We start from the raw sequence: 25,668 nt of genomic DNA, 5'->3' as shown, positions 1-25,668 counted from the left end.
GATGTCATGATGTGTTGGACTGACTGGATGTGAGAAAGAGAGAGATCTGGAGGGATCATTGAGAAGGGAAATCCCGCATCAACACAGCCACAGGGCCAGTGGATTTATTCATTGAGATCCGGACGGAATCGTATTTCTTTGTTTTGTTTTAGAATTAGAGAGTATAAAGATCTGGACAGATAGTTCTATCGCTGTTGGTGGGACGGGAGGGGGTGGAGGAAGGTTTTTGGGGGGGTAGGGGAGGGTGAGGTGTAGTGGGGGAAGGACACTCCTTTGGGGAAAAAAAACCAAAATGATGCAAAGTGCAACCGTGACCACAGAGAGTCCCGGAAAAGGAGTTCGGGAGCTGCTGGGAGTCACGGTACAACGTAAGGAGCTTTCAGTCCCAGGGACGTTTATCCAGCCGCGGGGAAGCCTTGTTGCTCGCACTCCATATGCCAATGCGGCGGGGAATCCGCATTTCTGAGCAAAGGGGGTGCGTGCTGAGGTTGGGGGAGCTCGGAGGAGGGAGTGGGGGAATAGAGGCCAGGGTTAGAAGGATGTATCAGAAGGGACATCAGGTGGATGCATTGCTGCAGGAATTCAAATGAGGAGCCCAAATGCATTGCAGGCTGCATTGTACATAAGGCCCCGATGTTCTCGTTTAAGGCCAACGTATTGGTGACCATTTGGCTCGGGAACGTGAGTGTTGCAACTTTTCATCAGGAGACGGGAGGAGGAAGGGGATAAAGAAGACCCCGGTGTGGGTTACATCAGTCACCTGGCAATGAAGCGCCGGCTGCCAGCAATGCCCTGAAGTGGGCAAGCTCTCCGGTTGGAAACATGAAGGGATACTGCACGGACTGCGCTGCTCCGCAATTCTGGAGTTAAAAAAAAAGCCCGCAACAAGTTCAGGCTAGCCAACGCTGCAGGAGAAATCATAATTTAAAAAATAAATTAACCCAAGCCTGCCTTCTCAGCTGACATGACTCGGCAAAGAGGACATGGAAGCCTCGGGCAGGTTCGAGGATCGGGGCTTGAACTGCCCGGAATGTTACCGTGTGCACCCAGTGGGCAGTGGGAGGAGGAGTGGGGGGGCTGGTTAAAGCGTGTGACACTGTCAGAGACCATTCACTCAACGCCAGTAACAGAGCTGTGCAGGAAGCCGCAACAGGGAGACGGGAAGCCCAATTATAATGGACAGCCCGCCTGCTTCATATAGTCAGGCAACACGGATAAATAGTCTTTATCAGGTTTTATTTCCAAGGCTGCCTTTCAGTTTTTATCATGTATCGACAAGGCATATTAACAGTCCGGGACATACCACTAGCCTCTCTCTCTCTTTAGCTGAAAGTGTATTGTTTATTTTCACGCATATGCATATTTGTGTGTGTGTGTGTGTGGGGGGGAAGTATTAATATTAAATAGGGTTTCAAAGCTGTCTTAAAATAATTAGGTTAAAGTGTAGAGATCGAGTTACTCAGCAACCAAGCAGGGGGATGCCCGTGTCGAGGCCGGATGGATGTTGGGGATGTATGTAATCCAGAGAAGTGTGCTGAGAAAAGTGTGTTTCCAATTGCTAGTTGTGTTCCCGGTTTGGTTAGTATTCTGTCCGTGCTCCCCGTAACACCCGGACCAAGCCGCACCGTTGAGTTTATTTGCTTCAAGTGAGCTGTTGACGAGCGGCCGCAAAGAGCTGTCCCGGGGACACAGCGGACTGAAAGCGAGTGGGATTTCTGCTGCTTGCCAGTCTGAATCATTCATCAGGACGGGACTGTCCCTGGTGCGGCGACTGAGCTCCTGATCCAAACCTTAAGCATTTTTTAAAATGTTAAATTTGAACGCAAGTTAATTTTATTTATATTTATCTGCTTTCAAATGTCAATGACATGCAGGTGTTAATGCTTTTGTTTATTATATGCTAAAAAGTCACTATATTTCACATTGATCCTCCATGGAACAATGGTTCTTAATCACAACACTCGCCTTCTTACATATGCTCCTGCGTTACATCAACTGAACCTGGTGACTCAGTTTAACTCGTTGTGCCTTTTTGTTAAAAGTTACATATTTGAACACTTTCTCCCTGATCACGGGCAAACTCCACGTCTGTGAACTTGTAATTACCATGGTTCTGTTTTTTTTAGTTAGTCTCAATTTATGGGTGTTCTAGTCACATTCGAGCATCTTTCTTCGTTATAAATGAAAAAGTGGGGGGTTTTTTCCGAGTTTGTCATTACATTTTAAACTTTGTTCCCAAGTTACAAGTCAGAGATTGTCAAAACAAAACTCAATCTGCCCCATTTTGTTGGTTGGAAAGGCAGAATGTTTTCGAGACTAAGGGACCCTGGTCTGTTCACGGTTTGTCCCTGTTTTTGTTCTCGGGCAGTCGGAATGCATGTATTGGACAGTCCACTTGCCACACACGCTGACAGTTTGGGAAAGCATCCCTGCACTTTTCTGTCAAAGGTGAACAGGATAATTCTGCCTTTCCTTATGTTCAGGAATATCCAAAATGAACAGTTGGAATATTTTAAATTCCTACTTCTGTACTGTACCACATTTCACTTGGAATAATATTGCCGACTAACTGTCATGATAAAACGAATTAATAGTGGGAGTTTGACCGGGATAAAATTCCTCAGCATCTTCACGTCCCTGGTGTTCACACGCTGCCAAGTTTATTCTGTAAAAGTCTTTTTTGCCATCTATATTGAAGATTTGTTATCTCCTTTATGTCCTGCCTTGTGTTCGATTTCTGTTCTGCTCTGGTCCTCTCACGTGTGTATAATTTCTTCCCTCGCCCCAGTTACTGAGGTTACAGCTATATTTCTGCAGGGTTCATTCTTGTTGTCTTGTGCACTGTGTTCTGCTTTTAGACTGACTCCTCTTCCTCTCCCTTTTGCAGAGATCCCGCTTTGCGCGGGTTGTAACCAGCACATCCTGGACAAGTTCATTCTGAAAGTGCTGGACCGCTCTTGGCACAGCAAGTGCTTGAAGTGCGCTGACTGTCAGCTACAGCTCACGGACAAGTGTTTCTCCAGGAACGGCAACGTTTACTGCAAGGAAGACTTTTTCAAGTGAGTCAGCTCGCGCGATGTGCGACTGCCCTCAAAGAGCAGCGTGGCCCATCAAAACCCCCGCACAGGTCACCACTCTCACTCAGTGCCCATTCAGGGGGCGTAGGCTGTGCCCAGATGTCCACCGGGCACATCTGTAGCACGGCAGGGTGGAGAAGGATTTGCTTCACAGCACGTTATGATTGAATCATGTGTGCACTGTCGCTGCATTACACAGAGTTGCTGCTGAAAATAACAAATGTTGGAGATCACAGCGCGTCAGATAGCATCCATGGAGAGAACAAGCTGATGTCCAGATGAAGAGTCGAAACGTTAGCTTCCCTTCTCTCCATGGATGCTGCCAGAGCCGCTGTGATCTCCAGGGTTTGTTGTTTTCTGTACAGATTCCAGTAGCTGTAGTTATTTGTTTCTACATAGAGTTGCTGCTTATTGAATGTATTTAGACAATTGATGTGATACCTTAAGGTCGTTCTAACTTGCCCAGGGTAACTCCTTACTGCCTGCCGAAATCTAGGTTGTTTTCTATCACCTAAATCGCCATTTGGTATTGTCATCTGGAAAGCGGTCCTGTATTTCCCCACCCCCACCCTCTCTCACTTATCTCTCCACGCTTCAGGCTCTCTGCCTGTATTCCTGATGAAGGGCTTTTGCCCAAAACGTCGATTTCACTGCTCCTCGGATGCTGACTGGCCTGCTGTTCTCTTCCTGCACCACTAATCCAGAATCTTATACTTATTGAACCTAATCAGCTATCTCTCTTCAAACAACACACATAGCGCATTCCCAGATTCTCCCACACTCTTTGACACACATACATACTTTTTCTTTCACGCCCACTGTCTCCCTCAAAGTGCTATCCTCTCAAACACACTTCCCTTCTCAAACGCACACTCTCTCTCACACACACACTTTCGCTCAAACTGACACCCTCTCTCGCACATTCGTTTCGTCTCATACACACAATGGCTCTCAAAAATGCCCCCTCTTTGTAACACACGCACTAATAATCTCTCATACTGACACATTAACAACTCCTCTCTCATATACACTTTCTTTCTCCCATACACATGTTATTGTCACACTCTGTTCCCATTATTAGCATCGACTTGTAATACATAACGAAATCATATATTTGATGCCAGGAAGTGTACTGTTTTTGATGTCTGTTGCTGGGCGAACACAGACATATTCTGGTATTTATGTAGGGTTTATGTTGACAGTGAAGGACACATTTCTAAATACAAGCTGAATCAACATTTTGATACTTAGCGCCTCAAACATTCTGTTGCGTGTCCCCCTGTTGTGGTACACTGAACGCAGTTTTGCTCTCATTCTGCGTCATATGTGTTTGTTCCAGCTCAAAAGCCAGGACCAAATACACAGGTCAGATCACAAAACCTTTAAAGAGAGGCGGGACTGTTTAAATAGCAAGTCAGAATGGAGAGGCGCGGATATTGTCTGTCAGAGGGAAGCGATAGAACTCTAACGCTGGGTAACAGCGGGTTATATGGATAGGATAGGTTAAAATCAAGTAATTGGCCAGACCGATAGATAGCCAAGCGAGGTAGTCGCATTGTCCACTGCAGAGGCAAGGAGGTGAAGAGTGACCAGTACTTTATGTGGAGTTCGGATGCTTGTTAATAGCATTACAGCTTTTTGTGAGATGGTTGTATAAAGGTTACAGACCATTGCGGGATAGTTGTACAAAGGTTACAGGTTTTTGTGGGATGGTTGCACCAACGAAACACTACTGTGAACTGATTTTAACGAATATTGGAAACAATTGTGAGATGATTGTGTCAATATCGCAGCCTGTTGTGGGATATTTGCATCAATATTTGAGAATATTGCGGGATGCTTCGGATCAACATTTACAGGCCATTGTGAGACAATGCCTCAATATCACAGAACTTGTTGTATAAATGCTATGTATTGTTTGCGGCATGCAAGCCTAAAAGTTTATGCTGTTATTTCGATGAAATTTTGCCCAGTTGAAAATCTAGTGAATGAATTGCTGTCGGTGCCTGCGACTTACCTGACCTTCACTCATAGTGGGAGCAAACGTAGATTCCGCGCATTGGCTGTGCATTCCAGGCCGGTTAAAAACAAGATTATTTAAATCAAGCCTTACAGCAGGAGAACATAGCACACCTTGAGAGAGAATGGGAGGGGGTGGCGCTAGGGGATAAAATGGCTTGTTCTCTGAAGAATGATCTCCACTTTGACCATGACGGGGTCAGTCTTGATCAGAGTCACTTTGTATACCGTGAATGTGTAATTATGCAATTAATATATCTGCTAGAAATAAGGCAAGATGATGTACCGAAAGCCTGAGCTAGATGGATATACATAATATGCACAGACATACTGAGAGAGATACCGGATAGATAGAGCCATCAAATGAGCATCCTAATATCCATATGTGGAAAGAAACACACGAAAAAAAAATGTTAATTGAATATACTTTCGTAACAAACGCCGTCTAGTTACTTGGTTATCACAGAACAGGAGAGAAGGTGAGCTGATTTGAGGACTTCTTAGGTAACAACTGGTATATTGCAAGTGGAAGAATGGGGGAGGAGTTGGGGGTTTAATGTTGAAGAGGTTTTTTTTCTGAGGGGCTGAAACATACAGGAAGCACCAACGAAAAAGGCTGGTCCAGTTGCAAAACAAAGGCGTTCTCGAACTCAAACCCGCTTCTGTTGCCTGCTTGCGGCACAGAGTAGTCCTTTTTCACCTCAGTTAATAGTCAGTCGGTGAAATCAACGCTGGGGATCTATGGTTACATTTTGTCTTTTCGAAGCCACTCCTAGATTTCGTCTTTTCTGACCCCAGGTTCTGTATTATGGCCTGTCGATTTGGCCTGCTGTTCCGTGGCTTGGTTCCTTACTCTCTCCCTCCCTCCAGTGCATTTTGTTGACCCAAATACTGAAGATTAACTTCAGCGGGTTTCCCACTGAATTACACTGCAAATCCGAGCCTTTAATCACCTCACCAAACAACATCTGCCCACTCTCGAAGCTGCGGCGCTCCGGTTTGAGCTGAGCATAATATTGTGCGCTGAAATAATATCGTGGGCTTACTCAATATTTTAAAAATACAATTTCTCCTGCAAAAGCAAAACCGGCCCTTCGCTGTTTAAAGTGAGACAGAACGACAGTAGAGATAGTGCGGAATCTGTGCTTCAAAGCAATTGTCTGATAAACTTGCAAATTCTGTGCAGACTGGGTCGTTACTTAACCGGGGACCTCAGTTAAAATTACACCGACCGTGTCTTCAAAAAAGCGCACTAACGCTATTTAATTGGCTTTCAAGGCCAGATCGCTGTCCACATTTGAGAAGGGCCGTTTATTTTTGGATCTTTGTTTAAAGTTATCCAGCTCTTTCCAACCGGGATTTTTGATAAATTCCTGAGCCGAAATTGGACCCATCCTTAGGGCACGTAGTGGTGAGTGTTGTTTACACGGGACTGGGATTTTAAAATCTGTGCCGTGTAAATCCGAGTGATCTTTAAATCTCATGACAATCCTGTGAAGTAGCGCCGTTTCTATTCGGAGATTGACATCATGTGGAGAATTACAGTTTTTAACCGCCGTGTATAACCAAGATAAAAAAAAATCCGGACGTTCTCTTAGTCCGAAATTTCTGTAAAATCCCTTCGCCGCTTTGTAAAATTAACCCTTTAACGGCGCGGCTATCTTTGATTTGACAAGTGGGAAAGGACATTTACTGAGGACATAACCCGGGGGTGAATCCTGGTCGTTTGATCCAGGCGCCACATCTCCCTGCAATATTGTCCTTTAAAGAAATAAACAGGATTTGAAATTTTTTAAACATTGCTAAAAGTATAAGAAAACGATTTCTAAAGGCAAAATACAGTTCAATCTTTTATTACATAATTTCTACCCCATTTGAGCGGTTTCAAGATGGTAATAAAATTCATGTTGAAAGTCGGCATGGTGGCTCAGTGGGTAGCAGCGGTTAGTCCCTCACAGTGCTAGGGACCCAGGTTCGATTCCATCCTCAGGCGACTGTCTGTATAGAGTTTGCACATCCTCCCCGTGCCTCTAACAATCCAAAGATGTGCAGTTTGGGTGAATTGGCCATGCTAAATTGCCCATAATGTTAGGTGCTTAGTCAGGGGGGCTTTGGGTTACTGTTTGGAGGGTATTTGCGGACTTGTTGGGCCAAATGGCCTGTTTCCAAGCTGTAGGGAATCTAATCTAATATAAAACCTGCGAATTTAATTCTGATTCACCTTTTTAAGTTAGGAAGCAACTGTGAGCTATTGCAATGTAATTTCAGCCGGTGAGACTAGAACATCCCAAGCGTAATAAAACCTAGGCTCTGTTCTGTGAAACCCCAATGTCGGACACTAGAGAAATTAGCAGCACGGTGCACAACATTTAACAACTCAAATTGATTTGCTAAAATATTATAACCATCGCACTGAAAAGTGCTTGAGGTCAGCCAGATTCATATCCAATTCTGACACAGGAAAATGCAACCATAAACCATCGAGGAGTGGGAGGCATTGACAATACAGGACTAAGTAAAATGTGAGCCGGATTAGTGTGACAGTACCTGAAGTGCAAAGTGGCTGATAAATGTGATCTGGTTTAGAGAGTGAAATGTGAAAGGATGAAAGAATGGATGCAGCGTGGATAACAGGAGTGGTGTAATATGGATTAGGGAGAGAAGTGTGATCTGGATTAGAGAGAGAAGTGTGATCTGGATTAGGGAGAGAAGTGTGATCTGGATTAGGGAGAGAAGTGTGATCTGGATTAGAGAGTGAATTATGATCTGGATTAGGGAGTGAAGTGTGATCAGAATAATAAAGTGAATTGTAACCAGGGTTAGGGAATCAAGTGTGATCTGCATTACAGGGTGAATTGTGATCTGGAATAGGGAATAAAATATAATCTGAATTAGAGAGTGATTTGTGATCTGGATCGGGGTGCTAAGTGATCTGAGCTGGAGAGTGAAATGTGATCTGGATTACAGGGTGAATTGTGATCTGGATTAGAGAGTGAGGTGTGTTCTGCATTAGAGGGTGAATTGTGAATTGAATTACAGAATGGTGTGGTCTACATTTGGGAATGAACGCGATCAGCATTTTGTTTTCCAAATGGTGAGCAATGTCGATTAGAGGGCAGCACGGTGGCACAGTGGTTAGCACTGCTGCCTCACAGCACCAGAGACCCGGGTTCAATTCCCGCCTCAGGCGACTGACTGTGTGGAGTTTGCACGTGGGTTTCCTCCACGTGCTCCGGTTTCCTCCCACAGTCCAAAGAGGTGCAGGTTAGGTGAATTGGCCATGCTAAATTGCTCATAGTGTTAGGTGAAGGGGTCAATGTAGGGAAATGGGTCTGGGTGGGTTGCTCTTCGGAGGGTCGGCGTGGACTTGTTGGGCCGAAGGGCCTGTTTCCACACTGTAGGGAATCTAATCCATGGGAACTATTGCAAAATTTCAATATTTCGCTTCAAAATCTTCTTGTCATCTGGATATTCCTGTCCTGACTCTGAGCCGCTCTAATGTCAGCAAGCAACTCCGATCAAATTGAGGGAACCATTAGCGAACATCGGATTTCTGTGAGGTGTTGCCTGGCCCACTTCTGACGGCCCGTAATCTTTGATGTCTGTAATATGATTGCCCTCGCCTTCCCGCCCAGAGATTGGGGCACAGGGATGGTTCAGAACTTGGCCCTGAGAAATGTTCTCGGATGACCTTTCGTTACCAGTCCCGAGGACCGGAGAGTCGGCTTCCAGTGAAAACATCAACACTGGCAACGCGTTTGAAAGTTGGTTGAAAACAAAACAATAAAACATCCAGTTTTCTAGCAAACTGAGCGATCCGCATCACTGAGCGAGCCTCGCTGTTGGATTCGGCTAACGTAATATCTGCAAATAAGGCTTACTATATTTAACAAAAGGACGGTAACTCACTGATCACTGAGGTGTATTCGGGCCCTATTTGTACATCTCAGACAGAATCCAGTCAAGTCTGGGAATCAGAGAAAGTTCAGTGATTTAGTTGCATTGTAAGCAGCTAATTATGCAAGTTTCAGAAGATTCAGACAAATGGAAATCTGCAAAATTGAGAGCAAGAAACACGCTTATAGATAATTCACTTCTGGCAAATAACTTGGTGGAAATATTGTGCTTCTCCCGACCTGTCGATCAGTTAGGAGTAGATAAAAACGTAGTAAAAACTAGGATTGCAGATGCTGGAAACCAGATTAGAGTGGTGCTGGAAAAGCACAGCAGGTCAGGCAGCATCCGAGGAGCAGGAAAATCGACGTTTCGGGCAAAAGCCCTTCATCATGAATAAAGGCAGGGTGCCTGCAGGGTGGAGAGATTAGGAGTGGAGACCGGTCCATTCCCTTCTCGGACTCAAACCACATTTTCCCTGAAATTTCACAGCTCTCCCTTCTGCCGGGCAGCGCTACTATTATAACTGCAGACACCGAAAAAGGTCTTTCTTTCTTGCACGTCTCTATAAACCTACCCGATGGGGTTAGATTGATTAGAAGAATAACCCATGTTATTGAGATTAGTTAGTTAAACTAAGCCAAGACAAAAGCGCCAGAGTCTGTTGGGATTCACTCTCAACCTCTGTCGGAGCTAAGGGAGTGAATTTCCAAAAGCCTTAGCAATCAACTTTCTGGGTTCATATTGAGCGTAGATGCTGGCCGGATTCAAGAGAACGGACAAGTAATTTCAAAAGTAAATGTTAATCACTTATTTAGGTGGAAATTATTAAATATCTAAATGAAGGGAAAGCGGTGATGTCCAACACGGTTCAGTTCTGGGACCGATTCAGTTCAGAATGTGCTTCAGTTGAACCCAGAAAGAGTTGCGCCTGAACTGGTAGCTGTTACCAAACACAGTAGGAAGTCTTTTTTTCGTAGAAATTGAAACAATCCTGTTAAGGGAGAATAGGGGAATAAGGTTTAAAAGTTACGAATTAACTTCCGTGACATTAAAGAGGAATTTTAGTTTTCAAAAAGGCAGCAATGATACTTTTCATGGATGTAGACTCTGTTGTGACGGAGGCTGCATGATTGGGAATAAGATGGTACGGTTTCACATGGAATGGAAGGTAACATTTCCGCTAGATACTACACGAGGGGGAGAAGTTTGAATCCCATGGAAAATGCAGCGCAGAAACTTGCCATTTGGCCCAACTAACCCCTGTTGCTATTTTTGATTCACTCCAGCATTGTCCCATTCTTTCTCATCCATCTTTTCTGTCATTGTCCTTTAATCCTCCCACCTACATCACCTCCCCACCCACCCACCCCCCCCCCCACTCCCAACCCTCTCTCCGCATCCCCACCGTCTTCTGCGTAGCTTGAAGACTCCCATTAATGGGCCAGTGCTACAAAAGAAGAACAGTAGTGCAGATGCTGGACATCTGAGTTAAACAAAAACGAGCAAGTTCTGGAGAAGCTCAGCAGATTTGTCTTGCATCTATGTAGGGAATTAACAATTCGAGTCAGAATGACTTTTCCTCAGCTCAGATTCGTGTGAGTTCCTGATTTGAGCGCTTGGTAGCTGTCTCATTCCTGACTACCAGTTTTCCTGCTTTCTACAAGAGCAAATACGCCATCTGTGTCTCTACTGATTCAGAATTTTAAATTAGTTCACTCCTCTGTATCAAAAGAAATAAGCCCACGCCTATGAACCCTTTCCGGACAATATAATACCACAATAGTATATAAGAAAGAGCGACAGATGCTGGAAATCTGAAACACACAGAAACAGAAAATGCTGGAAAAACTCAGCAGGTCCGGCAGCTCCTGTGGATAGAAAGCAAGGTTCGAGTCCACAGAACCTTCTTCAGTCACTGAACCCTGGTCACTGGACTCCAATCGTTAACGCTGCTTTCTCCCCACTATCAGACCTGCTGAGTTTCTCCAGCAATTTCTGATGTGTGTTTCAGGTATAATATTAGATTCTGTTTTCAAGCTTGAAAATATTTTGTTTTTGCCCTCTGCAGTGTACCCTTATCCATTTTATAACATGGTAAACAGAATTGTAAAACAGTACTCCACATACAATTGTAAGCAATGTGTGTTAAGTTTTTTTTAGGATGCTGTCTTTACATTTCAATTCTAGCCTTCTAAAAACTAATGTGTGGCTTGCTTTTGTTATGAAATATTATCCTGTGGCATGACTTTTGCTGATGTGTGCATTTGTACTCTCAACGTTCCCTTTAAAATTTAATTGTTGCACACAGTCCATGCATGGTCCCTGTAAATATTTTAACATGACCACATGCTTTCATTATTTGTCACAGAGTAGGATCCTTGTAGTACATTTCATACACAATCAGGCATCCACTGAGTTTTACCAGGAATCCAAATCCCTTTGATTATCTACATCACTTAAATTCTTGTTCTCCAAATAAAATGCAATGGTCTTAGTTTTTCCTCCTCCCATACACTCATGCCTCACATGTATGCCTATGCTGAAATGCTTTTGCCAATTTTATGCCCAAGTATCAAGCTTGTCAGTATCTGATTGTAAATTGTTGCTCTGTCCTGATGTGTTGACTGTCTGTCTTGACTTAGTACTGCCACATATTTAAAAAGAATATGTTTTCAACTTCAAAGTTTAAAATATTTATGTAAATTGTGAACACAAGTCCCATCATGGATCCTTCTGGGGCACATGTTTCATCTTCTGACACTCGGAACAATCACCTTTTACATTTACTTGTCTCTCTTTCAGCCACCCAGTCACCCATTCTGCTATTTAGCACTTGACAGCAGGAACTCACTTTATTCATGAGTCCATAAATGGCATCTTATCAAAGGAAATATAGTCACATTTCATCTCTGGTATTACCTTTGTCTACTCTGTTACCTTGTCAAAAGACTTACTCAAGTAAGGCTTTCCTTTTTGAAAGCAATGTTCAGGATTCCTTAATATAGTTTTGGTTACTCACTTTTTTTTTGGTTTTCTTCTTTGAAAGGGTTATCATTATATTTCCTAATACTTATGTTAGACTGATGGATCTATTGATCCCTCAGCATAAATTTTCAACATTTAAAAGGTGTCAGGATGGGTATACGAATAGGAGGAGTTTAGAGGAATTAGGCCAAATGCTGGCAGATGGGACTAGATAAATTTGGAATATTTCATCAGTATGGACCATAGGGTCTGTTTCCATGCTGTACAGCTCTTTGTCTCTATGCCATATTAAATATCGGCCATAATATTAACTGACCATTAACCCTCTGCCATCTTCTAATGAAGGTTTAAATATGAATGACAGTGCCACTGCTACACCATCCCATCATTTAAAAAAATGCATAGAAGCAGTCCATCCAGATAATGTTAAAAATCACACAGCACCAGGTTATAGTCCAACAGGTTTATTTGGAAGCACTGACTTTCAGAGAGCCGTTCCTTCATCAGGTGGTTCATCAGTGCTTCCAAATAAACCTGTTGGGCTATAACCCGGTGTTGTGTGATTTTTAATTTCATAAACCCCGTTCCAACACCAGCACCTCCAAATCATGTCATCCAGTTAATGTGTTTTATACTCTTTGAGTCAGGGCCTAATTTTTGGCTAGAGAATAGCAATCTCCTTTGTATATAAATGGCCAGTATAGAATTCTGAGTTTTACTCCATTATAGAATATAAAGACCAAGATTTGATGATGAGCTTACATGAAACCTAGAGTAGACATCAGCTAGGATGGTATGTACGTTGTTGGGTTCCACCACATAGGAAACTTACTTGATGCTTCAAAGAGATTACAAGGCAAATAAACTAGAATACCACCCAATTTTCAACAAATTTTTAAAAAGTCTCAAACATTTCACTGATTTTTCGCTATGGCAATGCAGATTTCGGGAAGACATAATAGATGTTTTTCTGAGTCATCTAAGTAAACAAAGCAGATTGTTTTTAATAGTTATAGGGTGAAGAAAGATGGGAAGTGTATGCAAGATTAAATTTAGGAGATTTAGGGCAGGACAGTGCAACATTTTTCACATAAATGATGTGATATGATTTCCAGTTTGATTTTAGGTTTCAGGGTTGAGCCAGAAATTATGATAATATTCAAGATAACAATGAGTAGTTGAACAAAGGGCAAGGAGTTAAACTGGTATGGAACAGTGCAAGAAAATGCTATTCATACAGTTTCTTTGCGTGGAAGGCGAATGCTAGCCCGGGCTAGTGGAATCTGAAAGGTCTGTTTCTGTGCCATATGCTCTTCGTATTTATTTGTATAGCTTTGTGCTTCAGAGTCAGTTGGGTTTGGATTTTAAGGTACACCACAAATTCTGATCATTTTGTCTGGCAAGGCCACATTTATCACCCATCTACTATTGTCATGAGCAGATGATTGTGAACCTTCCATTTGAAACACTGTGATCCTTGCTCTGGGTGCACATTGTTGATTACTGCTGGGTGGGAAATTCTATCAGATATTAACTGAGCAATAATGAAAGGTTGGCAATACATACTCAAGTGAGAGTGGTTTGTGATTTCAAGGAGATATTGCTAATTGTCCGTCCTATTGTGAATCAATTGAAATGGGTTTTGCACTAACATTTGAATGGTCAAGGATTTGAATTAAGTGACTGTGAGTTACACGAATGTAAAGGCAACCTAGCTGTATATCAAATTTGTGCCCTTGTTCCACCAAGGTTAAATTCACAGTAATTGTGCATTTGACAATGCACTTCTGTGAATAATTCCAATAAGGAGCATTTTTCTGTACCATGAAAAGCTCCTGTGTCTTGAAAGCACTATTTATATCAGGCTTTTCCTCCTTTGTTACTTGATGTTTGGAGTTGGACTCAGTGTGTTTGTCAGGCTACACATTATGTAAGAGTCTTCCTGAAATGGATGGCCTTAACTCAATGACGAAATCTGTGCTTCACAGATCTGCAATGGATTCTCGAATTGGTTATCCACAATTTACCTTGCTCCACTGTTGGCACCTAGACTGGATTTCCATTCCTAAATCTTATTGCCTCCCTATCTCTCTATTATCTTGAAAAATGGCCAGCAAAGCATACATCTTTCATTAAGGTTTTAATCACTGCCCTGATATCTGCTTATGTGGCTCTGTGCCAAATTTTGCGTGATCACCATTCCAGTGAAGTGCTTTAGAAGATTTTAAATTGTTAAAGTGCCACATAAATGTAAGTTGTTGTTGAATGTTGAATCATTTACATTATGGAGTGCAGGCAAACAAGGGAGAACTATACGATTTCTATTGCCAGCAGTCAATGTGAAAACCACAGCTCTATTTGTTCACTATAATTTCATTCTTAACCTTCGGCATGAGCTGTATTTAATGCTATACACGGCCCACTGTGAATCTGCCAATGGTTAAGAATCTGCAACAAAATGGTATTGAATGAAATGCAGATGCTGCACTGCTGCAGAAGCAGAGTTATTGCTCTTTACAGAACGTGACAGGTCCACAACGCAGCAGTGCAGGCAGTAATGAGATCGGAATATTATTCTCACAATTGTTCAATCAGGCTGAGAGTTGTACCAGGCACAATGTGAAGAATAACATGAGAATAACCACTATTCTATTTTCATTGTTATGAGTGACCATTACTAGAAACAATGGATTATTAACCTCTCTCATGATACTGGAGGCAAGAGTTTGGAGCAGGGGAACAGGGGTTATTGAATTGTGTTGAAGCAGGTTTTAAGAAAGGAAGAATCTTTCCAACTACCTATCAATGTTTCTATCTGTTCTTTTTATCTCAAGTGGTGTGGAATTTTCTGGTCAGGATATTGCACTGTGTAGAAAATATTTTCCTGCACTCTTTAGCACATAGATTTTTTGCTGTGTAAGTTACTGAAGCTGCAATTTGTTAAAGATGTTTGAGGGCAACTGAACATCTACGACTTCAGTGGACAATAATATCCAACAGTGTATTCTCTATCCCAATAAGATTTAAGGATTGAGAAATAAATTGACGGAGGAGTGAAAAAACAGGAGGGCGAATTAGAGTTAAGTCAATCACAGAAAGAAAAATAAAAAGATGTAAAGAAAGACTGGATTGGAGAGAGATAAGACTAGACACAGGAAAAGTAAGGGAATACTTAAATGATATTTTTGTCTTTTTAACAATTCACTACCAAAGATATGAGACTCCTCATTTTCAATTCCTCATGTTCTGGGTCTGAGAGGTGGATCAATAGTAATTAAAAATGATCATGTTAGTAAAAGGATATTTAATTACAGTGCAAATTTTCGGTGGAAAAATAACACTGTCTGAACAACGTTACTATTAATATGTAAGTTCACCAACAAGGTGCAATGCAAGGAAGAGATAGTGATGAATTGTGTAATGTCACATTGCTGCTCTGCCATTAGCTTCATAGAAAAAGCACACCATGCTAACCCCCCCCCTCCCCCCACCATTTCTCATAAAAGTATAAAGCTGAATAAATAACTCATTAAGCTCACTGCCTTATGTGAAGACCAGTAAGAGACACAAGGAAACAAACTAAGAGGAGGACAATCAAAAATCATAACAAAGTAAGAAAAAAAGGTTACATTTAAAATTTGAAATTTTAACTTCGCCTAAAATAACTAACAAGCTGAAAAAGGACATGATTCTGTTGTGTAAATACCCATTTAAGGACATAGTAATTGCCAATCAACCTCCCTGACCTAGAAAGCAAATGGTTTTTAATAGATTTGCTTTTTCTTTAGGTTGGGAATTATTTTAGGAGATTTTAAAAGAATCAAATTTTAAAATTAACATTTTTTCTTACCTTGCGATGCCTATTGCTTTCTCTTTGTTTTTACTTTTACATTGTATCTGTCATGTGCCTATCTGTTAATTCAAATCTTTCCCCTGCATCTGTTGCCTTTCTTGGATTTAAAATTACATTACATTAAGCCATATTCTTAGTTCTGCCTCCATCCATTTCTCAATCTCTTCACTGTTCAAACATCTATCTATCTTTGCCTTAAACAATTTCAACAAGGTAGCCTCAATTGCTTCACTGGGCAGGGAGTTCCACAGGTTCACAACCCTTTGGGTGAATGCTAAAATGTAAAACAGTTAACAACTCTCAAGAAGCTCAATTCTCAAGAAGCTCACCCAGGACTGGCACCCATCCATCACCATCAATGTTTACTTCTTTCACCATTGATGCACTGTGGCAGCAGTGTACACAATCTGCAGTGGAGTACCTCCCTAAGGCTCTTCCAACAGTGACTGACCTCAACCACCTAAAAAGATGAGGGCAGCAGATACGTGTGAACACCACACACTGCATACTTTTTTGAAAAACACACGCTACCTTGACTCAGAACTATGTCACTGTTCCTTTATTGTCCTGGATCAAAAGCATGAAGCCCCCTTCCTAACAGCATCATGGCTGTACCTATACCACAAGGAGTGCAATGGTTCAGGAAGCTTTCTCACCACAATCTTCTCTCGGGTACTAAAGGATGGATGAAATGCCCATGTACAAATAAGAAACAATGACATTTCTCATCTAGTCAGTCCAAAATAACTTTCTTGACATCCTGAAACATTGAGACAATAGTTCTAGATTCTCCACCAAGGGAATCATCATCTCTTCTCATGAATCAATTTTCTTATCCCAGAAATCTTTTTTGTTTACTCATTCATGGTGCAGGGGTATTGCTGACTGGGACAGCAACTGTTGCTCATTTCTACTTGAGAAGGTGGCAGTCAGCTGTTTTTTTGAACTGCTATGTTCCTTTATTATGTCAATAGGTCCGCAATGCCATTAGGGAGCGAATTCCATGATTTTGATCCAGCAGCACTGAGGAATGGTGAAATGCTTCCATGTCAGGTTGGTGAGTGACTTGGAAGAGAACTTAAAAGTGATGATGTTCTCATGTATCTGCTGCCTTTGTCCTACCAGATGATATCATCATAGGCTTGGAAGATATTGATTTTGGAGCATAGGTGATTTTTAGCACTGCGTACCACCTTGCTGATGGTACACACTTTTGCTACTGTGCATTGGTGGTGAAGCCAGTGAATATTTATGGATGGCATGCTAATCAAATGGAATGCTTTGTCCTAGATGGTTTCAAGCTTCTTGAGTGTTGCTGGAGGTCGCTCATCCAGGCAAGTGGGGATTATTCCATCACGCTCCTGATTTTTGCTTTGTAGATGACAGACAGGCTTTGGGGAGATAGGCGGTGAGTTATTTACTGCAGATCAGTCTCTGACTTACGTTTGGGCACTGACTGCTTCAGAATCTGAGGAGTCATGAATTGTGCTAAACATTATGCAATCATCAGCAAACATCCCTAAGCAGACCACAAAACATTGTAGCAGAAATTAGGCCATTCAGCCCATCGAGTCTGCTCCATCATTCAATCATAAGTTTCTCAACCCCATTCTCCAGCTTTCTCCTTGTAATCCTTCATCCCGTTGCTACTCAAGAACCTATCTGTCTCCGTTTTAAATATACTCAATGACCTTACCTCCACAGCCTTCTGTGGCAATGAATTCCATAGATTCACCACTCTCTGGTTGAAGATGTTTCTCCTTATTGCCGTTCTAAAGGTCTTCCCTTTACTCTAAGGCTGTGCCCTCGAGTGCTGTTTTTTCCTACTAATTGAAAACATCAACCCAGTCCAGGCCATTCAGTGTTCTGTATGTCTCAATTAGATCCCCCCTCATCCTTCTAAACTCCATCGAGTGTAAACCCAGAGTCCTCAAATGTTCTCATATGTTACGCTTTTCATTGCTGCGACCATTCTTGTGTACATATTCCAGGGCCAGTGCATCCTTCCTGAGAAATGGGGCCCAAACTGTGCATAATACTCCAAATGTGGATGTGGTCTGATCAGAGCCTTACAGAGCCTCAGAAGTACATGCCTGCTTTTATATTCAAGTCCTCTTGAAATAAATGCCATAATTGCACTTGCATTCCTAACTACTGACTCAACCTGCACACTTACCTTGACAGAACCCTGGGACTGGAACTCTCAAGTCTCTTTGTACTTCAGACATGACCTCACACTTTCCTACATTGTACTTCATCTGCTACTTCTTTGACCACTCTCCTAACCTGCCCAAATCCTTCTGCAGCCTCCCTGCCTTCTCAATGCTCCCTGTCCCTCTACCTACCTTTTTATCATCTGCAAACTTAGCCAGAATGCCTTCAGTTCCTTCATCTAGATTGTTAACATATAAAGTGAAAAGTTGTGTTCCCAACACTGATCCTTGTGGAACACCACTTGTCACCAGCTGCCATCCTGAGAAGGACCCTTTTATCCCCACTCTCTGCTTTCTTCCAGACAGCCAACCTTCTAGCCATGCTAGCACCTTATCTCTGACACCCTGGGCCCCTATCTTACTCAGTTGTATCCTGTCAAAGGCCTTCTTGAAGTACAGGTAGATAACATCCATTGGCTCTCATTGGTCTAACCTGCTCATTACTTCCTCAAATAAATCTAGCAGATTTGTCAGGCATGACCTCTCCTTGATGAAACCGTGCTGACTTTGCCCTATTTTATCATACACTTCCGAGTATTTAGAAATCTCATCTTCACAATGGATTCCAGGATCTTACCCATGACTGAGGTTAGGCCAATCAGTCTGTAACTTTCCGTCCTTTGCCTTATTCTCTGTTTAAACAGGAATGTCATGTTAGTGATTTTCCAGTCCTTTGGTACCCTCCCTGATTCTAGAGTTTTCTGAAAGGGTGCCACTAACTTCTATCTCCTTTAGAACAACTATCTCCTTTAGAACTCTGGGGTTTAGTCCATCTGTTCCGGTGGTTTATCTACCTTCACACTATTAGTTTTTCTAGTACCTTCTCCTTGATGATGGCCACCATACTCAGTTCTACCTTCTCACGCTCTTAAATTTTTGGAATATTACTCATGTCTTACAGTGTGAACACCGACACAAAGTAATTATTCAGTTCCTCAGCCATTTCTTAGTTCCCCACTACAACCTCTCCAGCATCATTTTCCCAGCAGTCCAGTGTGCACATTTGTGTCTCTTTTGCCCTTGACATATTTTCTGACCTTATGGTAGATGTAAGATCTTTGATAAAGCAGCTGAAGAAGATGATTTGGCCTGAGAAACGAGCCTGAGGAACTCCTGAAATGATATCATAGAGTTGAAATGACTGACTCCCAAAAACCACAACCATCTTACTTTTCCCTCGGTTTAACTCCAACTAGTTGAGAGCAAATTAATGAGCCTTTCACTATCTGTGAGACAAGTATGTCCTATCTTTATTACATTGACCAATACTGCTTTTAAATAGTAAAATTGTAGGGAGATATCTTTACTATTATCCTCCAAATCTTTGCAATAAAGGTCAACTTGCTAACTCCCTGTACTTTCTGTAAAAGGACCAATTTGAACACCAACATTTAACAATGTCTTATCATTTACCAAATCTGCCTAACATTTTCTCACATTATACTATAATTGCTTTCTCTTGCCCATTCATTTAATCTGTCTATAACTTTTTATAGAGTTGTTGTGCTCTTTGCACTGCATTCTGTTCCATCTAGATTTGAATAATCAGCAAACGCACATGTATTACGTCAATACCTTCATATAAGACTTCGGTATAGTTTGTAAATACCTGAATTCCCAAAAATGATCTTGCAACATCCACTATTAACAGCCTATCATTTTAGAATGAGCCATTTATTTCCACTTCCTTGTTTTCTGTTCTTTAACCAATTCCCTATCCATTCAGACATTTTGCACTTCCCTGTAAACCCACACTTGGCAACAATATTTTATGTGGCACTGATAGAATACCTTTTGAAAATCTAAGATTACTGCAGCCATTGATTTCTTTTTTTTCAGATATGTATTTCTTTCATTTTCAGCCTTATTTCTTCATGGACTTATCCTAACATTGAACATTTTTGGCACAGTAATCAAAGTTTTGGTCTTTATGAAGGTATATTCAGTTGTGGCAGTTGCATCATGGAATAAAAAAGTGGGGTGGCACAGTGGCTCAGCGGTTAGCGCTGCTGCCTCACAGCACCAGGGTCCCCGGTTTGATTTCAACCTTGGGTGACTGCCTGTGTGGAGTTTGCACATTCTCCCCTTGTCTGCTTGGGTTTCCTCCGGGTGCTCCGGTTTCCCCCCACAGTCCAAAGATGTGCAGGTCAGGTGAATTGGCCATGCTAAATTGCCCATAGTGTTAGGTGCATTAGTCAGAGGGAAATGGGTCTGGGTGGGTTACTCTTCGGAGGGTCGGTGTGGACTGGTTGGGCCGAAGGGCCTGTTTCTGCACTGTAAGATTTACTGTGTGCCAGAGCAGATTTAACCATATAGCACATTAATGCTAAACAGCCTTTGCGCCATAGGATGATAGCTAGACCACAATATAACATTGAATATTGCATGCAAGAATGAGGTCTAGCCTGAACGCGCATTAGTATACCTTCCATAATGTGCTAGGTCACTTCAAAAACAAATCAGTATTTTTCTGACATAAATCTTAAAATACCTTAGTCTGTAGCACAACCCTGTGCTCAATGTTCTCCACAGTACATTAAAATACAGTGTCAAACATAGCTGATACTCCATTATTAAGGAGAAAGATGCAGATGCCAGAGATCAGAATCAAAAATTGTGGTGCTGGAAAAGCACAGCAGGTCAGGCAGCATCCAAGGAGCAGGAGAGTCAACGTTTCGGGCATAAGCCCTTCACCAGGAATGTTAATCCTTAATCTTTCATTTTCCTGTAGTACCTTAATATTCCCTTGGTGATAGGAATGTAAAAGTTGGTGGAATTGAGGTGTTTTGAGCTGGGTAAAGGATTTGCTAGAATAGGTCGAGAGAATTTGTTTTCTGTAGTGAGACAGTCCAGAGTAAACAGTGCATAATTTAAAAAAATTAGAGCTAGACAGTTCAGAGATGATATCAGAAAATATAACTTCTCGACGTTGGTAGTGGAAACCAGGAATAGTCTGTGCAACCTTGCCCATAACCCCACCCCCACCCCCACCGCCCCACCCTCCCCCACCCCCGCTCCGAAAATGCTGACAATACATCAAATGAAAATTTATTGTGTCATGGAATGCTCAGAATCTCTAAGTGACTGTCATGAAATGCTCATTGTCCCTATGGTTCATTAATACACTGACTGATGGAACTTTTATTTCTATATTCCTATGCGTAAAGTGCTCAATTTCCCTCTTGCACTTTAATAGACAGTACCATAAATATTAAATGTCCATATAGAACAAAACTGTCCTGGAGCACATAATGCTCAACACCCCCTTTATACTTAAATGCACTGTGTCATTGATTTTTCAGTGTCCATATAGCCACAAAATACACACTTTTGCATTGAACTGGAGCTTCCAGTATTATTTTATTTGTTTTGTTTCACAAGAATGGTAATGGGTTATTTACCTGATCTTTTTGAACAGATTAAAGGATTTGTTAGGGTCAGGTACAGTCGTCAAAAACAAAAGGTTGTAACCATGAATTCAAGCTGGGTCCTTTGGGAGTCATGTCACATGACCTCACATAAATGGCAGTGAAGATCCCAGTTTCAAACTATTTCCCTCCAAAAACCTCTTGAGCTGAGGTCAATTGAAAATTTTGCAACTGAGATTGAATAATTCTATTTGGCAACGGTATTAAGTGTTGTAGAATCAAGTTGTGTAAATGGAGTTAAGATGCAGGTCAAAATTTAATGGCAGAATATACACAAGAAAGTGAATGCCCTGCATATCTTCCCATGTTGTTCCTATGTGTAGTCTACCTGCTGAGCCTATAGTTCATTAATATACTAGACTATTGATTGCTCAGTATCCGACACTACATTGGTGTATGTTGTTATGTAATGCTCAATGTCCCTTAGAACATTTGTATACTGTAGAAGCATGTCACCTTTGTACAGGTGAAGTGTAGATTCCTCAGAATAATACTGGGTGCATATGAGGCAAGGTGCATAGTCAAGGTATTTTTGCATTGCTTTCAGTATAACATAGATACACAAGACTGTTGTTATGGGGCCATTTAAGCTTTAAAAAAAATTAGGATAGAAAGAAATATTTCATCTGCTGACAGAATCCAGAGCAAGGGAGAATAATCTTAAATGTAGATCTCAACGCTAACTGAATAATCTCATAAAATATTTATTCTCTCAGGTGGGCACGGATAAGAAGTCTATACTTCAAAAAAAATAAATCAAGGATATATCAATTGAAAACTTTGCAACTGAGAGTGATGGCTTTTTGATTGTCCATAATATTAAGGGAGAGGGAACCCAGATATGGAATTAAGATAATCACACCCGATAGAAGCAATAAAGGCTTTGGGGAGCTAAACAGCAACTCCTCTTTCTCTTCTTCCAAGTTAATCTTTATATCTTGTGATGCTTAATTCCTCAGTATATCTCTCAATATACTCTGTTGTGGACCACTCAATAACTCTCTTGTTAATTAGAATTTTCTTGAATACAGTCTTGTAAAGGATGATCTAATCAGGATGTTTAAGCTGATTAAAGGGAAGAGAGACAAGTATTCCAGAGTCCACGTAAGCTGAATGGGAGGGCATTTTGGGATGACATCAGAAAGCATTTCCTAAGAGGAATGGCAACGGGATTCTCTCCCTCAAAGCATGTTGCACCAAGTTATTCAAAATGTCAAAACTACAACTGGTAATATTTTGATTGGAACGGTATTAAGGAACATAGATGCAAGACAGGTAGATGGAATAAAGAAACAGATCAGATATGACCTAGTCATGAGGGCTGGTATGGTCTACCAGATTCCAATGTTCAAATCCAAAAACAAAACACTGTGGTTGCTCGAAATCTGAAATTAAATCAGAAAATGGTGGAAATGCTCTGATAGCCTCTTTGGAGAGCGAAGCAGAGTTAATGTTTCAGAACAAAAACGGAAAGAAAGGTGATGCTGTTGTTGTCCACCATTCTGACCTCTAACTAGCAAGGGCTGCTCACCACCTCTCTTCCTACCTCTCAATGGATCATGACCCCATGACTGAGCATCAGACCATTTCTGATGAAAGGACTGGAAGAAATATCAACTTTGTTTCTCTCCCTCCCTCCATCTTTCCCTCTCTCTGCAGAGATGCTGCCAGAGATGCTGAATATTTCCCATGCTTCTTGTTATTATGCATATACTCCAAAGTTGTTTCAATGTCTTGAAATTCTCAGTGTTCCTGTTGGAGATCGGTATACTGAGTCTTGACCACTCACTGTTTCTGTAGCACACTAATCTTCTGTGGCACAAAATGCATTGCTTTTCTTCCTTAATATAACCTGTTATGGTCTGCTCTGTATCCCTATTGAACATTAATTGCATATCATGGAGCACTTGCCGTCTGTGCAGGCATTAATATACTATATGGTGGAGTGATCAGTGTCCCTTAATTATATTGGTACCTTGTGTTATGAAGCTGTTCCTGTAGTGCTATACCATACAGTGATATGGATTTTCCTATAATATGTTCTTTTAGTTTGTGATGGAGTGCTTGATGTCTCTGTGACATGATATATGCAAGATTATGGAGTATTCAAATTTTCCATATGACACAAAATGCACAGCCATGGGACATTTAGTGTCCCTGTATTGCATTTATATGCCGGGCCATTGAACATTTGATGTCCAATGATGCTTTCATATACCTTGTCAATGAATGTGTGATAACCCTCTAGTTCATTAATGTGCAATGTTACAGAATCCTCATCATCCTGAAAGCATATTGTTTTGATCATGGGATGAGGATGTCACTAGCTTTTATTGGAGAAAGTGAGGTCTGCAGATGCTGGAGATCAGAGCTGAAAATGTGTTGCTGGAAGGGCTTATGCCCGAAACGTCGATTCTCCTGTTCCCTGGATGCTGCCTGACCTGCTGCGCTTTTCCAGCAACACATTTTCAGCACTAGCTTTTATTGCCCAGAGGGCAGTGAAAAGTCAACTACATTGCTGTGGGTCTGGAGTCACATGTAGGCCAGACCCGGTAAAGATAGCAGTTTCTTCCCTAAAGGACATTAGTGAGCCTGATCGGATTCCTCCCCCCCTCCCGTAGAAATAACAGTGGATCCTTAAGACTTTTAATTCCATTTTTATTAATTTCAAATTCCACCATCTGCTGTGACAGGATTCAAACTTGAGTCCCCAGAACATTACCTGGCTCTCTGAATTAACAGTCCAGCGATAATACCACTAGACTACCTCCCCTACAGCTGCAATGTACAAACATGTAATATGATTAATGTTATGGACATGGACAAGTTTTGCCGTGTTAGGCTGTTCATATATTCCATTCATATACAATGTCATGTAATGTTCAGTGTCCATACGGTATATTTGTATAAAGTGTTGTAGAATAATCATTGCTCCTATGATGCATTATCATATTCTAAATGGAGTGCTCAATTTCTCCATGGGGCTTAGTATATTGAGTCATGGAATAGATATTGTCACTTTGGTACATTAATATATTGTGGCCCCAAAATATGTTAATGTTCTATGTCATAGAGCTCTCTCTATTCGTAATGCACATTAATGTAACTTAACCTATTGTACCTATTGTACAATAATATTATACACCACAGAGGTCTCAATTTCTTGGGTGTAACATAAATATATTTAGTAATTCAAAGCTCACCGTTCCTGCAGTGCATTAATACACTGTGTGATGAAGTGGCTATTGTCCCTATAGTACATTAATATACTATGTCTATAATGATCAGTGTCCATATTAAACTTTAATGTGCTATATTAGTACAAAAAGTCCCAACGGCACATCGATATATTGCACCATTGAGTGATGGATGTATTCTGGAAGCAACAGACTCAAGATAGATATAAAGCAATTCCATAGCAAATAGATCAAATCAAAGCTCCGCAGTTCTCCCAAAACTAGTATTGAATGGTGGCAAGCAATTAAATAAATAACAAGAGGAGGAAACTCCATTACTATCGCCATTCTTAATGATGGCAGCACCCAACACATTAATTCCAAAGACAATGTGGCTGAAGTGCTTTACAATCATCCACAATTAGAAATGTCAGATGGATTGTCTAATGCAATTCCTCCACCACCTAATCTCCATCATCAGATGGGACGGTGTTTAGCCATTTTAATTCATTTGATGTGCCACAAATAATGGCTGAGTACATGGAATACAGAACTCCTAGCTTGTGCTTCAGAATTAGACACAATTTTATCCAATTTGATCCAGGGCAGTGACAACATTGGCATCTCAACAAACAATGTGGAAAATTGCCCAGAAACGTTATATCTGCAAAAAGCAGGGCAAATTCAATCTGGCCAATTACCATCCCATCAGTCCACTATCAATCACCAGTAATGTGACATCAGGAGGTACCTACTTGTCCAAAGTTTCTCATTGTTGCTAAGTTTATGTTTCACCAGGACCATTTGGATTCATACCTCATTACAACCTTGTTCCAAACTTGGATAAAGGAGCTCAATTGTAGAATGACAGCTCTTGACATTAGGGCAGTGTTTGACTGAGTGTGGTATCAAGAAGATCTAACAAAACCGGAGTCAAATGCAGGAGAAAGTGAGGTCTGCAGATGCTGGAGATCAGAGCTGGAAATGTGTTGCTGGAAAAGCGCAGCAGGTCAGGCAGCA

The 25,668-nt window shown here is 41.4% G+C and overlaps 1 protein-coding gene across 1 annotated transcript in view; it reads left to right on the top strand.

The window, feature by feature from the left end:
* The first annotated feature begins 286 nt into the window (after positions 1-286).
* lhx4 (LIM homeobox 4) overlaps positions 287-25,668 on the top strand; it is a 75,850-nt gene continuing 50,468 nt past the window's right edge. The window contains exons 1-2 of the mRNA XM_043699924.1: positions 287-368; positions 2,888-3,059. Of these exons, the coding sequence (XP_043555859.1) occupies positions 293-368; positions 2,888-3,059 (248 nt within the window). The 5' untranslated portion in view covers positions 287-292. The remainder of the gene's footprint in view (positions 369-2,887; positions 3,060-25,668) is intronic.

The sequence above is a fragment of the Chiloscyllium plagiosum genome, chromosome 11 (assembly GCF_004010195.1).
Source record: "Chiloscyllium plagiosum isolate BGI_BamShark_2017 chromosome 11, ASM401019v2, whole genome shotgun sequence".
In the NCBI taxonomy this organism is placed as follows: Eukaryota; Metazoa; Chordata; class Chondrichthyes; order Orectolobiformes; family Hemiscylliidae; genus Chiloscyllium; species Chiloscyllium plagiosum.
The sequence above is the reverse complement of the archived record's forward strand: the minus strand, read 5'-3'. Positions and strand labels throughout refer to the sequence as shown.